General features: G+C 63.2%; 1 protein-coding gene across 1 annotated transcript; it reads left to right on the top strand.

The window, feature by feature from the left end:
• Window positions 1-1580: 1580 nt before the first annotated feature.
• supt16h (SPT16 homolog, facilitates chromatin remodeling subunit) lies at window positions 1581-15190 on the top strand. The gene is made up of 12 exons (XM_052009785.1): window positions 1581-1747; window positions 5352-5444; window positions 5845-6015; window positions 7882-8034; window positions 8994-9140; window positions 9858-10009; window positions 11638-11810; window positions 12060-12150; window positions 12856-12929; window positions 13231-13343; window positions 13547-13612; window positions 14855-15190. Exons 1-12 carry the CDS (start codon window positions 1682-1684, stop codon window positions 15188-15190), a joined length of 1635 nt encoding a protein of 544 aa, XP_051865745.1. The 5' UTR covers window positions 1581-1681.
• The last annotated feature ends 535 nt before the right edge of the window (window positions 15191-15725 follow it).

Here is a 15725-nt window from a genome sequence, read left to right as displayed (position 1 = left end):
CACACACAGGCAGGGGAGAGGTGACTCCAGGTGAGGGGGGAAGGTAGGTGGGTGGGGGGAGGTGGAGAAGATGTAATAAGCTGAGAGGTGATGGGTAGAAGAGGCCAAGGGCTGAAGAAGGAGGAATCCGGTAGGAGAGGGCAGTGGACCGTGGATCCGGTAGGATGGAGGAGGGGAGGAGAGGAGATGGGCAGGTCATCAAGCCGGGGGAGGGAGCCACAGGAATAAGGGCAGACAAAGGAGGGTTGGGGTTACCAGAAGTCCGAGAAACTGATGTTGAGGCCGTCAGGTTGGAGACTCCCAAGGCGGAATACGAGGTGTTGTTCCTCCAACCTGCGCCTGGCCTCAACGTGGCAGTAGAGGAGGCCGCGGACGGACATGTCGGTGTGGGGGTGGGATGTGGGATTGAGGTGGGCGGCCACCGGGAGGTCCCGGCTGCTGCGGCGGAGGGAGCGAAGGTGCTCGACGAAGCGGTCGCCCAACCGGCGTCGGGTCTCACCCACGTAGAGGAGGCAGCACTGGATGCGGTAAGTGGCCCCCTCGGACTCACGGGGGAAGCGCTGCCCCACCTGGGGCCCCGAACGGTGGGGAGGGAGGGGGTGCAGCTGCAGGGGTCAGTGCCTGGGGGGGGAGGGGGAGTGGGGAGACCGGTGGGGAGGGAGGGGGGTCAGTGCCTGGGGAGGGGGAGTGGGGTGACCGTGGGGAGGGAGGGGGTGACCAGTGGGGCGGGAGGGGGGTCAGTGCCGGGGAGGGGGAGTGGGGTGACCGGTGGGGAGGGAGGGGGGTGACAAGTGGGGCGGGAGGGGGGGTCAGTGCCGGTGAGGGGGAGTGGGGTGACCGGTGGGCAGGGAAGAGCGGGCGAGGGAGTCCCCGCTCCAGCCGCATCCTCGCCCCGCGTCCCGTCCAGCTGCGGTGGCGCCGCCCCACTCCTGCCCTCGGTGCCCCCACCCGCGGAGGCCGGTGTGACCGGCTGCCTCCTCCGCCGCCCTGCCCACCCCTCGAGAGGCGGCCGGAGAGGTCAGCCGGGCAGGGCCGACACGGCGACGACCCCTCTCACCCCGCCGGGGAGCGGGGTGGAGTGTGGGCGGGTGCTCGGTGGCCAGCAGGGACGTGAGGGGCCGAATGGGCTGGGATGGTCCCGGCCGAGGGGGAGCAGCCCGTCAATAGCGATCGCAGTGCACCCGGCCGGTGGGCGGGGCCGGCGCCGTGGGTGATTGACGGCTCCCGGTTCCCGCCGCTCGGCCCGGAGGGGGCGGGGCCGGCAGCTGGCCCCGCCCCTCTCCTAGCGGGAGGCGCCTGCGCCTTGGCTTAGCGGCCGGCGGCCGGCATCTGCGCATGCTCCCAGCCCAGGCGGGGGAGCCGGCCGTGTGCGGACTGCGCAGGCGGGGTGCCGGCGGGGGTGGGTACGGGTGGCGGGCGGAGTGCGCAGGCGGGGTTGCCGGGTCGGTGCCGGCGGCGGGAGGAGTGCGCAGGCGGGGTGCCGGCGGGAGCGCGGGTGGCCGGCGGAGTGCGCAGGTGGGGTGCCGGCGGCCGGCGGAGTGCGCAGGTGGGGTGCCGGCGGCGGGCGGAGTGCGCAGGCGGGGTGCCGGCGGGAGGCCGGGCGCGCCTGCGCGGGGCGGGGACCGGGACCGGCGCCGCCGCCATTTGCCGCTGCAGCGACCGGAGGCCCCGGCGGCGGATCATGGCCGTCAGCCTGGACAAGGAGGCCTATTACCGGCGGCTCAAGCGCCTCTACGGCCACTGGAAGGTGCGGCGCCCGGCGGGGGGAGCGGGGGCCGCCGCCTGAGGCCTGGGGGGGGGACGGATGTGGGGGGAGGTTGAGGGGGATCGGGGGGAGGGTGAGGGAGGGGATCTGAGGGGGGAGGTGGAGGGGATCTGAGGGGGGTGAGGGAGGGAGAGGTGGAGGGGATCTGAGGGGGTAGAGGGGGGACGTGGAGGGTGAGGGAGGGGGTGGGTGAGGGGGATCTGAGGGGGGAGGTGGAGGGGATCTGAGGGGGTAGAGGGGGAGGTGGAGGGTGAGGGAGGGGGTGGGTGAGGGGGATCTGAGGGGGAGGTGGAGAGGATCTGAGGGGGTAGAGGACGGTGAGGGAGGGGATCTGAGGGGGTAGAGGGGGGAGGTAGGGGGGTGGGTGAGGGGGATCTAAGGGGGAGGTGGAGGGTGAGGGGGGGGTGGTGGTGAGGGGGAGGTTGAGGGGGTGAGGGAGGGGGTGGGTGAGGGGGATCTGAGGGGGGAGGTGGAGGGGATCTGAGGGGGTAGGGGAGGTAGGGGGGTGGGTGAGGGGTATCTGAGGGGGGAGGTGGAGGGTAAGGGAGGGGGAGGTGGAGGGGATCTGAGGGGGTAGAGGGGGGAGGTAGGGGGTGGGTGAGGGGGATCTGAGGGGGGAGGTGGAGGGTAAGGGAGGGGGTGGTGGTGAGGGGGAGGTTGAGGGAGGGTGAGAGAGGGGGTGGGTGAGGGGGATCTGAGGGGGAGGTGGAGGGGGGGCGAGGGGAGTGAGGGAGGGGGAGGTGGAGGGGATCTGAGGGGTTAGAGGGGGAGGTGGAGGGTGAGGGAGGGGGTAGAGGGGGTTGAGGGAGGGGGTGGATGAGGGGGATCTGAGGTGAGGGAGGTGGGAGGATGAGGTGGAGGGTGATCTGGGGAGGGAGGGTGAGGTGTGGGTGGGGGGGTAGAGGGGGGAGGGAGGGGGTGGGTGAGCGGGAGGTGGAGAGTGATCTGAAGGGGTGGGGGAAGGAGGGGGAGGTGTGGGTTGTGGTGTGTGATCTGAGGGGGTAGAGGTGGAGGGGAGGGTGATCTGGGGGTGAGGTGGTGGTGTTTGAGGGGGAATGGGGTAGGGAGGGATAGGTGGGGGTGAGGGAGTATGATGTGGGGGGGTGGGTTGGGGGTGCGGGAGAGTGATCTGGGGGTACGTGAGGGAGAGGGGAGGTGGAGGGTGAGTGAGAGTGATCTGGAGAGGGAGGGGGTGGTGTGGGTGAGGGAGTGTGATTAGAGGTGGGGTGAGAGAGGGGAAGGGTGATCTGGGGAGAGAGGGAGGTGGGGGTGAGGAGGGGGAGGTGGAGGGTGATCTGAGTGGGGTGGGTGAAGGAGGGGGAGGTGTGAGTGAGGGAGTGTGATCTGAGGGGGTGGGGGGGAGGGTGATCTGGGGAGGGAGGGTGAGGTGTGGATGAGGGGGTTGGGGGAGGTGGAGGGTAATTTGGGGGGTGAGGTGGTGGGGGTGTTGAGGGGGATGGGGTAGGGAGGGTGAGGTGGGGGTGAGGGAGGGGGAGGTGGAGGGTGATCTGAGGGGGTGGGGGAAGGAGGGGGAGGTGTGGGTGAGGATGTGTAATCTGAGCAGGTGGGGGTGAGGTGGAGGGTGATCTGAGGAGGGAGGTGTGGGTGAGTGAGGGTGATTTGGAGGGGTCTGTGAGGGAGAGGGGAGGTGGTGAGGGGGAGGTGGAGAGTGATCTGAGGGGGGTGGGGGAGGGAGGGAGAGGTGAGGGTGTGTTATCTGAGGGGGGAGGTGGAATGTGAGGGAGGGGGAGGGTGATCTGAGGAGGGAGGGTGTGGGTGAGTGAGGGTGATCTGGAGGGGTCTGAGGGAGAGGAGGTGGAGGTGAGGGTGATGGGGGAGGGGATCTGAGGGGGTAGAGGGGGGTGAGGGAGGGAGAGTGATCTGCGGGGTACGTGAGGGAGAGCGGAGGTGGTAGGGAGGGGGAGGGAGTGATGGGAGGGGTGAAGGTAATGGGGCAGAGGTGGGGGTGAGGGAGGGGAGGTGAGGGTGTGTGATCTGAGAGGGTAGGGGGGTTGAGGGAGGGGGAGGTGGAGGGTGATCTGGTGGGGGGAGGTATTTGAGGGGGATGGGGTAGGGAGAGGGGAGGTGGAGGTGAGGGAGTATGATGTGGGGGGTGGGGGTGAGTGAGGGTGATCTGGAGGCGTCTGTGAGGCAGAGGGGAGGCGGAGGCAAGGGTGATGGAGGGGGTGGTGGCCGGGGGATGGGGTGGTGGGGTGAGGGAGGGGGTGATCTGGTGGGGGAAGAGAAGAGGTGTTTGAAGAGGAGGTGAGATGAGGGGGGGAGATGGATGGGGGGTGATCCGAGGGGGGTGCAGTGAGGGAGTGTGATCTGAGTGGGTCTGAGGTAAGGGAGGGGGAGGGAGTGATGGGGTGAATCTAATGGGGCAGAGGTAGGGGTGAGGGAGGGGCAGTGATGTGAGGTGAGGGGGGAGATGATCTGGGGGATGAGGTGGTGGTGGGGGGAGGGGGAGGTGTGAGTGAGGGAGTGTGATCTGGGGGCATGAGGAGAGGGAGGGGGAGGTGGAGGGTGATGGAGGGGATCTGAGAGGGGGTGGGGTGAGGCAGGGGGAGGTGTTTGGGGGAGAGGGGAGGTGGTGGGGGAAAGGGAGGGACTGATGGGTGGGGGTGAATGTAATGGGGTGAGGGAGGGGAGTGATGGGGAGGAGGTGGGGGGAGGTATTTGAGGGGAATGAGGTGAGGGAGGGGAGTGATGGGGAGGAGGTGGGGGTGATCTGGGGTGGTGGAGGGGGGAGGTGTTTGAGGGAGGGGGAGTGATCTGGAGGGGTGTGAGGGAGATGGGAGGTGGTGGGGGAGGGGTTGGGAGTGATGGAAGGTGGTGAATGTAGTGGGGCAGAGGGGGTGAGGGAGGGGGGAGTGATGGGGTGAGGGAGTATGATCTGAGGGGGTACGAGGTAAGGGAGAGGGAGTTGGGGAGGGTGTGATGCAAGGGGTGAACGTAATGGGGCAGGGGGGTGAGGGAGGGGGTGGTGATGTGGGGGCGGTGGGTGGATGGGGAGGAGGTGGGGTGAGGGAGTGTGGTATGAGTGGGAGGTGGTGGGGCTGAGGGACGGGTAAATGTGATGGGGTGGAGGCGCGAGGGGGAGGATGGTGAGGGAGAGGGGAGGGATGCGGGAGGGTTGGGGGAAGGTGGGGATGGTGGGGGGGAGGGGAGTGATGCGAGAGGGATGGAGGGGAGGGTTGGGGAGGACGGAGGCGCGTGGCGGAGGGGAGAGTTACTCGAGGGTGCTGTGTGGGGGGAGGGAAGAAGGTGGGGGAATCGGGTGAGGGAGGAGAGGGAAGGAATGTGGAGGGGAGGTCTGGGAGGGGGTGGAGGAGCAGATGGGTGAGGAAGGGTGATCTGAGGGTGTGATGGGAGGGGTGGGAAGGGGGTGGAGGGGTGTGGGTTGGGAGGAGGGGTGGCGGGAGTGCAGAGGGAGGGAATGGGAGGGTTGGGCAGGTGGGTGAGGGGAAAGTGATCCCGAGGGATGGGGCAGGGGATGAGGGTGGGGAGGGGAGGGTGGGGTAGGGTGGGTGGTAGGGGAACGGGTGTTGTCCCCCCATTGCTGACCTGTCCCCCCACCCCCTAGAAAGGAGAGGATGAGTACGGCAAGGTGGACGCCATCGTTGTGGCGGTGGGTGTGGACGAGGAGATCGTGTACGCAAAGTCCACCGCCCTGCAGGTACCAGACCCCCTCTCCCCACGGCCCTCCCCCCCATCCCCCCAAACACCGCGCCCCTCCCCCCCCAAACCCCGTGGCCCCCCCCCTTCCCTACCCCCCTCCCCCCCCAACCCCACGGCCCCCCCTTCCCTACCCCCCAACCCCGCGGCCCCCCCTTCCCCACCCCGCAGCCCCCCTTCCCCACCCCGCAGCCCCCCCTCCCTGCGGCCCTCACCCCCCATCCCCCCCACAATCCCGCGGCCCTCGCCCCCCCCATCCGCCAGCTTTCACCCCCTCCCATCCCTATTCCCTCCATAATCCCCTCCCCAGTCCCAGACCTGGCTTTGAGCTGACGGGCCCATTGCCCCCTACCCCGTTGCTGACCTCTTGCTGTGCACCCCACCCCCACCCCCACCCCCAGACCTGGCTCTTGGGCTACGAGCTGACGGACACCATCATGGTCTTCTGTGAGGAGCGGATCGTCTTCATGGCCAGTAAGAAGAAGGTGGAGTTTCTCAAGCAGGTGGCCAACACCAAGGGCAGTGAGAACGCCAACGGAGTGCCCACCGTCACGCTGCTGGTCCGGGAGAAGGTGAGGTGGGGCGAGTGAGGGCCTCGTGTTGTTGACCAGAGACCTCCCCCCACCACCCCCCCGTTCATAGAGCAACACTGCACAGATACAGGCCCTTCGGCCCAACCAGTCCGTGCCAGCCACGGTGCCCACACAGCTAGTTCCAGTCTCCTGCGTTCCCCCCCCCACCCCCCCCCGCCACATACCCATCCAGTGCTCCATAAATGATCCTGTTGTTCCTGCCTCTCCCACTTCCTCTGGCAGCTCGTTCCACACACTCACCACCCTCTGGGTGAAGAAGTTGCCCCTCAGGTCCCTTTTAAATATTTCCCCTCTCACCCTAAACCTCTGCCCCCCTGTTTTGGGCTCACCTACCCTGGGGAAAAGACTGTTACTGTACACCTCATCTGTGCTTCACGTAATTTTAAACTTCTATAAGGTCGCCGCTCATTCTCCTACCTTCCAAGGAATGAAGATCGAGCCTACCCAACCTCTCCCTATACCTCAGTCCCTCAAGTCCGGGCAACATCCTGGTAAGTCTCCCTCTGAGCTCTTTCCAGCTCAGTGACATCTTTCCTACAACAGAGCGACCAGAACTGAACACAGTTCTCCAAGTGCGGCCTCACTGACGTCCTATACAACTGCAACATCACCTCCCAACTCCTGTTCTCAGGGCCCTGACCGGTGAAGGCCAGCGTGCCGAACGCCTTCTTCACCGCCCCGTCTACTTGTGACGCTGCAATGAACAACGCACTTGTAGTCGTAGGTCCCTCTGTTCCATTACACTCTCCAGTGCCCCACCATTCATAGTACAAGCCCTACGTTGGTTTGACTTTCCAAACTGCATCACCTCATACTTAAAGGTATTGAATAACTGTATTGATTCTCCCTCAAGGGGAAACGTCCTCTCCACACCCACTCTATCCTGTCCCCTCAGGGACTGACACCTTCTGATCTAATCCCTTCTTCTAACACAAGCCCTGCTTGTCTGATCTTCTCTCATGGGACCACCCACCTGTTCCAGATCAAACCTTCTCTAATCTGTTCACGGCACGTTGATGTTCTTCCTTAAATGAGACCTACACTGTACACGCGGTCGGTGTATGGTTAAGAGCTTTAAGTTCCAGGGAGTGAATGTCATCAATAGCCTGTCCTGGTCCAACCACGTAGATACCACGGCCAAGAAAGCTCACCAGAGCCGCCTCTTCCTCAGGAGGCTGAAGAAATTTGCCATGTCCCCTCTGACCCTCACCAATTTTTACAGCTGCACCACAGCCTCCGAGTCACTTCCCAGTCACTCTAAGCTTCCTTAACACTTACTGAACCCATGGACTGGCTGTCCTGTGAATCAAACACTCGGGGCCCTAGATCCCTCAGTCTTGGAGCTTTCCGCTCTCCTGTCCACAAGCTTTTTAAATTTCCTGCCGAGATCAACGTTTCAACCTTTGCCCGAGTTATACTTCATTTACCAATGTGCGAGGCAGTGGGTTTTGGCTGGCAGGAACATTCGGAGCGTAGACTTACAGTGGGACCTTGGGAGTGCAAGTCCATGGTTCCCCCTGAGTGGCTGCACAGCTGGAGGAGGCAGTGAGGAAGGCCCTGGGCACCCGGGGGAAACCCACGCGGTCGCAGGGAGAATGTGCAGACTCCACACACACACGCTGGAGATCGGGATAGAACCTGGGTCTCCAGAGCTCAGGGGCAGTGGCTCTGTTCTATTGACCATAGGACAGGAGAGAGGGTGGGGGGTGGGTCGGTGAGCAGGGAGTCCCAGGTTGGAGAGAGGGGGATTCTGGTCATGGCTGGGGGGGCAGAATTTGGGTGTGGAAGGGATCTGGTCAGTCGGGACCCCCCGCCTTCATTCCACCCCCCCTCCGCCCTCCCCAGAACGAGAGCAACAAGGCAAATTTCGACAAGATGATCGAGGCCATCAAGAGCAGCAAGGGCGGGAAGGTGATCGGCGTTTTCAGCAAGGACAAGTTTCCCGGAGAGTTCATGAAGAGCTGGAATGACAGCCTCAACAAGGAGGGACTGGAGAAGGTGGGAGCAGCTGGTCCCCATGTTCTCCCTGTGTGACGGGACAGTGCGGGGGGAGCCTCACCCTGTGTGTGACAGGACGGTGCGGGGGGAGCCTCACCCTGTGTGTGACCCCGGGAGTGTGTGACGGGACGGTGCGGAGGGAGCCTCACCCTGTGTCCGACCCCGGGAGTGTGGGACGGGACGGTGCGGGGGGAGCCTCACCGTGTCTGACCCCGGGAGTGTGTGACGGGACGGTGCGGAGGGAGCCTCACCCTGTGTCCGACCCCGGGAGTGTGTGACGGGGCGGTGCGGAGGGAGCCTCACCCTGTGTCTGACCCCGGGAGTGTGTGACGGGACGGTGCGGGAGGAGCCTCACCCTGTGTCTGACCCCGGGAGTGTGTGACGGGACGGTGTGGGGGGAGCCTCACCCTGTGTCTGACCCCGGGAGTGTGTGACGGGACGGTGCGGGGGGAGCCTCACCCTGTGTCTGACCCCGGGAGTGTGTGACGGGACGGTGCGGAGGGAGCCTCACCCTGTGTCTGACCCCGGGAGTGTGTGACGGGACGGTGCGGGGGGGAGCCTCACCCTGTGTCTGACCCCGGGAGTGTGTGACGGGACGGTGCGGGGGGAGCCTCACCCTGTGTCTGACCCCGGGAGTGTGTGACGGGACGGTGCGGGGGGAGCCTCACCCTGTGTCTGACCCCGGGAGTGTGTGACGGGACGGTGCGGGGGGAGCCTCACCCTGTGTCTGACCCCGGGAGTGTGTGACGGGACGGTGCGGAGGGAGCCTCACCCTGTGTCTGACCCCGGGAGTGTGTGACGGGACGGTGCGGGGGAAGCCTCACCCTGTGTGTGTGGTGGGACGGTGCGTGGGGAGCCTCACCCTGTGTGTGGGACGGGACGGTGCGGAGGGAGCCTCACCCCGTGTGTGGGACGGGACGGTGCGGAGGGAGCCTCACCCTGTGCCTATCTGCTCCCAGGTGGACATGAGTGCCTCGGTGGCCTACACTCTGGCGGTGAAGGAAGACATGGAGCTTAACGCCATGAAGAAGGCGGCCTCCATCACTTCTGAGGTCTTCAATAAGTTCTTTAAAGAGCGGGTGATGGAGATTGTGGACGCTGATGAGGTAAAGGACCTTCTCCTTTCTCCAGCCCGCATCTCCCAGCTTGGGGTGGGCTCAGGAACACTTGGTCCCACTTTCTCCGCCATCCGGTAAGGTCCAGATGGCCTCAGCACACCTTCCCGCCCCCCCCCACACTTCCTCCATGCACAAATGGTCTGGTCCTCCCAGGTTTATCCCCTTCCTTATGCTCGCCCCCCTCCCCCTCCTGGCTCCATCCACCCACTGCCCACATGTTTCACCCACAGGCTTGCTCCCCTCTTCTGTTCTGGATCCATCTGCCATACAGCTCTCCCCGATGGTTCCCGTTCTCATCTCCTCTGCTTATCAACCCTGCTTACCCTGCAGACCACCCCTCGGTGTTTCACCCAGTGGTCTCGCTCCCTTCAAACAACTTCCTTCCGAAGTGGGTGCCCTCACTTTGCCCGGATTATACTCCGTCTGCCATCTCCCCCGCTCCCTCGGCCCATCCATACCCCTCAGTGGCCTCTATACCTTCCCTTGGAAATTGAGTCCATCCTCTCACATTTGCACGTGTCCTTCCTGTTGTTGGTGGCGATATTATGATCACTCTTCCCCATCCTCGCTGACAGATCCCTTGTGCTCGCTCCGTTGCCCGGAGCCAGGTCCTGCCTGCCTCCTGTGTTTCAGGATCTCCTCACGTTCCCCCCAACCCCCCACCTTTCGATCATCGTATCACCCGCCTGTTTTCCCTCTCGGCAGAAAGTGCGCCACAGCAAGCTGGCAGAGTCGGTGGAGAAGGCAATCGAGGAGAAGAAGTATCTGGCGGGCGCCGACCCTTCCACCGTGGAGATGTGCTACCCGCCCATCATTCAGAGCGGAGGCAACTACAACCTGAAGTTCAGCGTGGTCAGGTGCAATGCTGCCCACCACCGGGTGTGGGGATCGTGCGGGGCGGGAGGCTCGGGCACAGAGTCCGTGGGCCGGAACGGGGCAGGTGCACTTCAACACGGAGTTACACCCACCCCGAACATTCTCTAACCTCCCTTCTCCCACCGGGCAGAAGATACAGAAGCCTGGAACCACGTACCACCAGGCTCACGGACAGCTTCTGTCCCGCTGTTACAAGACTATTGAATGGTTCCCTATTGCAATAAGATGGACTCTTGACCTCACAATCTACCTCGTTGTGCCCTTCCTTATTGTCTGTCTGCACTGCACTTTCTCTGTAACTGTGACACTTTACTCTGCATTCTGTGGCTGTCTTTCCCTTTGTACTACCTCTGCACACTGATGTGATGAAATGATCTGTATGGACGGGGCAAGGTTTCTCACTGGACTGCAGCACATGGGGCAATAATTCACCAATTTGCAGCCCAAAAACAGGCCCTTTGGCCCAACCTGTCCGTGCCAGCCTCATTGCCCACCTGAGCCAGTCCTGACTGCCCACATCCCTCTCAACCTTTCCTATCCTTGCACCCGTACAATTGTCTTTTAAATAACAAGCAGGAGATTTAATGGGGACCCGAGGGGCAACTTCTTCACCCAGAGGGTGGTCCGTGTGTGGAACGAGCTGCCAGAGGGAGTGGGTGAGGCAGGAACATCAACAACGTTTAACAGACACTCGGACAAGTCCGTGGACGGGGAAGGTTCAGAGGGATATGGGCCAAACGCGGGCAGGTGGGACCAACTCTGATGGGAATCTGGGTCGGCCCGGACCTTTTGGGCTGAAGGGCTTGTCTCTGTGCTAGTCACTCTACGAGCCCTACGAAAAGTAGTAATCGTACCCACCTCCACCACTTTCTCTGGAAGCTCGTTCCATCTACCCTCCGGGGGGAAGACCTGTCCCTCAGGTCCCCTTTAAATCTCTCCCCTCTCACCTTAAACCTGTGCCCTCTGGTTATAGACTCCTTGACCCTGAGGAACAGACTGTGACCGTCCACCTTATCTGTGCCCCTCGTGGTTTTATCAACCTCCACCCCTCAGCCTCCTTCACTCTGTGTCTGACCCTGGGAGTGTGTGACAGGACGGTGCGGAGGGAGCCTCACCCTGTGTCTGACCCCGGGAGCGTGTGACGGGACGGTGCGGGGGGAGCCTCACCCTGTGTCTGACCCCGGGAGTGTGTGACAGGACGGTGCGGATGGAGCCTCACCCTATGTCCGACCCCGGGAGTGTGTGATGGGACGGTGCGGGGGGAGCCTCACCCCGTGTCTGACCCCGGGAGTGTGTGACGGGACGGTGCGGAGGGAGCCTCACCGTGTCTGACCCCGGGAGTGTGTGACGGGACGGTGCGGAGGGAGCCTCACCGTGTCTGACCCCGGGAGTGTGTGACGGGACAGTGCGGAGGGAGCCTCACCGTGTCTGACCCCGGGAGTGTGTGACAGGACGGTGCGGAGGGAGCCTTACCCTGTGTCTGACAGAGAGTGTGTGATGGGACGGGACAGTGCGGGGGTGGTTACAGTGACTGCCGACTCTGGTGGGAGGTGTGGTGACGGTGGGGGGGAGGTGCCCCACTAACCCTGTGCCTTCTTCCCTACCTCAGTGACAAGAACCACATGCACTTTGGGGCCATAACCTGCGCCATGGGCATCCGCTACAAGTCATACTGCTCCAACATCGTCCGCACCCTGATGGTGGACCCACCTCAGGAGATGCAGGACAACTACAACTTCCTGCTCGAGGTCGAGGACGAGCTGCTGAAGGAGATGAAGAGCGGTGAGCCGGCGGGGAGGGAGGGAGGTGGGGAGGGGGTGATGTACCCAGTGAACACACCCCTGGGTTCCCTCCCCCAGGAATAATCACTCTCCCCTTCACTTACCATGGGACTTGGCCCAACCCTGACCAGCTCCCAGGCCGCAGAGGCCTCCCTCAGCCATCTCCCTCCCCCACCCCCCACCCCCCACCGGCGGACGCGAGGCCTCATTGGCTGTCAGCCATCCCTCCCTGACCTCCAATGTGTTGCAGGAGTCAAGATCGCCGACGTCTACCAGAACGTGATGGCCTTCGTGAAGCAGGAGAAACCAGAGGTCCTGACAAAGATCACCAAGAACCTGGGGTAAGGGGGCACTCCCTCCCTCCCTCCTCGCCCTGAGCCTCCCGCGACGCTCCCTACCTCCTCACCAATGGGAGCAGAGTCTCAATGCCAAACAACTTCTTCACCGTCCTGTCTACCTGTGACCCCACTCTCAGGGAACCGTGTCCCTGTACCCCTGGGTCCCTCTGTTCGACAACACTCCCCGGGGCCCTGCCGTTCACTGGGAAAGTCCGACCCTCATTTGTCTTCCCAAAATGTAACACCTCCCACTTATTCGTGTGACCCCGTCTCCGTGACCACCTACAGCCCTTCCCCGTCTCCGTGACGCCCTCCCCCACACCCTTCTCCGTCTCCGTCACCCCTCCCTCCCCTACAGCCCCTCCCCGTTTTCGTGACCCCATCCCTGTGACTCCCTCCCCATCCCTTTGACCCCCCCTCCCCGTCTCTGTCACCCCCTACAGCCCCTCCCCATCTCCATGACGCCCTCCCTCCCTCACACCCTTCCCCGTCTCCGTCACCCCATTCCTCCCCTACACCCCTCCCCATCAATGTGACCCCTCCCTCCCCGTCTCTGTCACCCCCTCCCTCCCCTACACCCCTCCCAGTCTCTGTGACCGGATCAGCTGTGGTCTGACACCACGTGTGTGAGGGACCGAGTGGTCCATTCCGGCACCTGATTTCTCTGCCCTGGGGCCGGTCTGCTGACAGCACGGAGTTTGTTTCCAGGTTTGCAATGGGCATCGAATTCCGTGAGGGCTCACTGGTCATCAATGCCAAGAACCAATACCGGCTGAAGAAAGGTATGTCCCGGGGGTTGGAGACGGGTGGGTGTGGGGCTGGGGTGGGGGTAAGAGATGGGGAGGGAGGGTGTGATGGAGACAGGGAGCAGTGCGGGGGAGGGAGGGGTGTAGGGGAGGGGGGGTGGCGGGGAGGGGTGTGGGGGTGGGAGGGGGTGACAGAGACAGGGAGCGGTGTAGGGGAGGGAGGTGGTTGCGGAGACGTGGAGGGGTGCGGGGGAGGGAGGGGGTCGCGGAGACGGGGGTTGGGGGGGGATCATGGGTGGAGTGTTAGGGACTCGCTGACCCTACGGCCTCTCCCTAGGTATGGTGTTCAGCATCAATGTGGGTTTCTCATCCATGGAGAACAAGGAGGGACGGACGAGTGAAGCCAAGACCTACGCCCTGTTCATAGGGGACACCGTGCAGATCAACGAGGTAACACGGCCCCTTTCCCCGGACTGTGGGCCCCCCACCCACAGGAGGGGCCCTGTCCCTGTCCCCAGCCTGTTGTTTCCACAGGGCCCTTGACCTTTACGTACACCCGGTGTGTACCTGCAGTGTCACTCACATCTGCTGCGGTGTGGAGGGAGATGGAGTGGGGCTGGAGCACCTTGTAACTCTCGGCTAACTCTCTGCAGGACGGAGCCGCAACTATCATCACCAGTGTCAAGAAGAAAATCAAAAACATTGGCATCTTTCTCAAGGTGAGGGAGCATGAACGGGAAATATAAAAGTGGCCACTCAAGCGGACGGTGGTAAAGAAGGCGTACAGCACGCTCGCCTTCGTCGGTCAGGGCACTGAGTTTCAGAGTCGGGAAGTCACGTTGCAGCTGTATAAAACTCTGGTCAGGCCACACTTGGAGCATTGTGTGCTGTTCTGGTCGCCCCGTTACAGGAAGGGTGTGGGGGGGCTTTGGAGAGGGTGCAGGAGAGGTTCACCAGGACGCTGCCTGGATCAGAGGGCGTGAGCTACCAGGAGAGGTCGGACAGACTTGTGTTGTTTTCTCCGGAGCGGCGGAGGCTGAGGAGAGACCTGGTAGAAGATTAGAGGCATAGATAGAGTAGACGGCTGGTATCGTTATCCCAGGGTCGGGGGATCAGAAACGAAAGGGCAGAGGTTTAAAGTTGGAGGAAGGAGACTTGAAGGGAACCTGAGGGGTAAGTTTTTATTTTACCCAGAGTGGTTGATAATTGGAACACGCTGTCAGGAGTGTGTGATAGGACAGTGCAGGGGGAGCTTCACTCCGTGTCTGACCCCGGGAGTGTGTGACGGGACGGTGCGGAGGGAGCCTCACCCTGTGTCTGACCCCAGGAGTGTGTGCCGGGACGGTGCGGAGGGAGCCTCACCCTGTGTCTGATCCCGGGAGTGTGTGACGGGATGGTGCGGAGGGAGCTACACCGTATCTGACCCTGGGAGTGTGTGACGGGACGGTGTGGAGGAAGCCTCACCCTGTGTCTGACCCCGGGAGTGTGTGACGGGACGGTGCGGAGGGAGCCTCACCCTGTGTCTGACCCTGGGAGTGTGTGACGGGACAGTGCGGAGGGAGCCTCACCCTGTGTCTGACCCCGAGAGTGTGTGACGGGACGGTGTGGAGGGAGCCTCACCCTGTGTCTGACCCCGGGAGTGTGTGACGGGACGGTGCGGAGGGAGCCTCACCCTGTGTCTGATCCCGGGAGTGTGTGACGGGATGGTGCGGAGGGAACTACACCGTGTCTGACCCCGGGAGTGTGTGACGGGACGGTGTGGAAGGAGCCTCACCCTGTGTCTGACCCCGGGAGTGTGTGACGGGACGGTGCGGAGGGAGCTTCACCTTGTGTCTGACCTCGAGGGTGTGTGATGGGACGGTGCGGAGGGAGCTTCACCCTGTGTCTGGCCCCAAGGTGTGTGATGGGACGGTGCAGAGGGAGGGTCTGTGTTGCTGCCTCATTATTTGGCTCTCTTCCAGAATGAAGATGAGGAGGAAGAGGACGAGGTGAAGGACGAGGCCGAAGATTTACTGGGCCGTGGAGCAAAGGCCAGCCTGCTGACAGAGAGAACCAGGGTGAGCCCTCCAGCCCCCCCACTCCTGGGCTGTAGAACTGTGTGTGCCCACGGCAGGGCTGTGTGTGTCAAGTTCCACACCTCTCCCTCACACAGTGACTCTCTCTCTCTCAAGGGAGAGTCTGACCATCTCCCCTTGACACCCAGCAGTTCCCCCTCACCCACCCCATCTCCACTCACATCCTGGGGGGGTTCCCCACTGACCAGCAACTCAACCAGACCAGCCTCAGAAACCCCGTAGGCTACAATTACAGGTCAGAGGGTGAGGGTCCTGCTGGGAGTGACTCACCTGACACCCCAAGTAGCTCCTCTTCTGACACATCTACAAGCCTGGGGTGTGAGGGAACACTCCCCGCCGGGTGTGAGGGGTTAGTCCGTGCACGCCACATCACCTCTTCCCCCATCTACAAGCCTGGGGTGTGAGGGAACACTCCCCGCCGGGTGTGAGGGGTTAGTCCGTGCACTCCACATCACCTCTTCCCCCATCTATAAACCTGGGGTGTGAGGGAACACTCCCCGCCGGGTAGGAGTGACCCCAACAACTCCCAAGAAGCCTGACCCCACGCAGGACAGAGCAGCCGCTCGATCAGTTCCCCACCCGCCCCCGAAACACCCCATCCCTCCACCGCCAGCCCACGGTGGCTGCAGTGTGCACCGAGGGAGATGCAGTGTTGGGGGGGATGCTGTGCTATTTATCGGTACCTCAATCCTTGCTCCATTAAACTCATTGCCTCTCCTATCCCCCTTCCACCCTTCTCCCCCCCCCCCCCCCCCCA

Source organism: Pristis pectinata, unplaced genomic scaffold, assembly GCF_009764475.1.
Source record: "Pristis pectinata isolate sPriPec2 unplaced genomic scaffold, sPriPec2.1.pri scaffold_111_arrow_ctg1, whole genome shotgun sequence".
NCBI classification, from domain to species: domain Eukaryota; kingdom Metazoa; phylum Chordata; class Chondrichthyes; order Rhinopristiformes; family Pristidae; genus Pristis; species Pristis pectinata.
The sequence above is the reverse complement of the archived record's forward strand: the minus strand, read 5'-3'. Positions and strand labels throughout refer to the sequence as shown.

Coding starts and splice junctions, on each gene's coding strand:
- supt16h (XM_052009785.1), top strand. CDS start 1,682: ATGGCCGTCAGCCTGGACAAGGAGGCCTATTACCGGCGGCTCAAGCGC. Junction 12,151..12,855: donor AAGATCACCAAGAACCTGGG/GTAAGGGGGCAC, acceptor GTTTGTTTCCAG/GTTTGCAATGGGCATCGAAT. Junction 13,344..13,546: donor ACACCGTGCAGATCAACGAG/GTAACACGGCCC, acceptor AACTCTCTGCAG/GACGGAGCCGCAACTATCAT.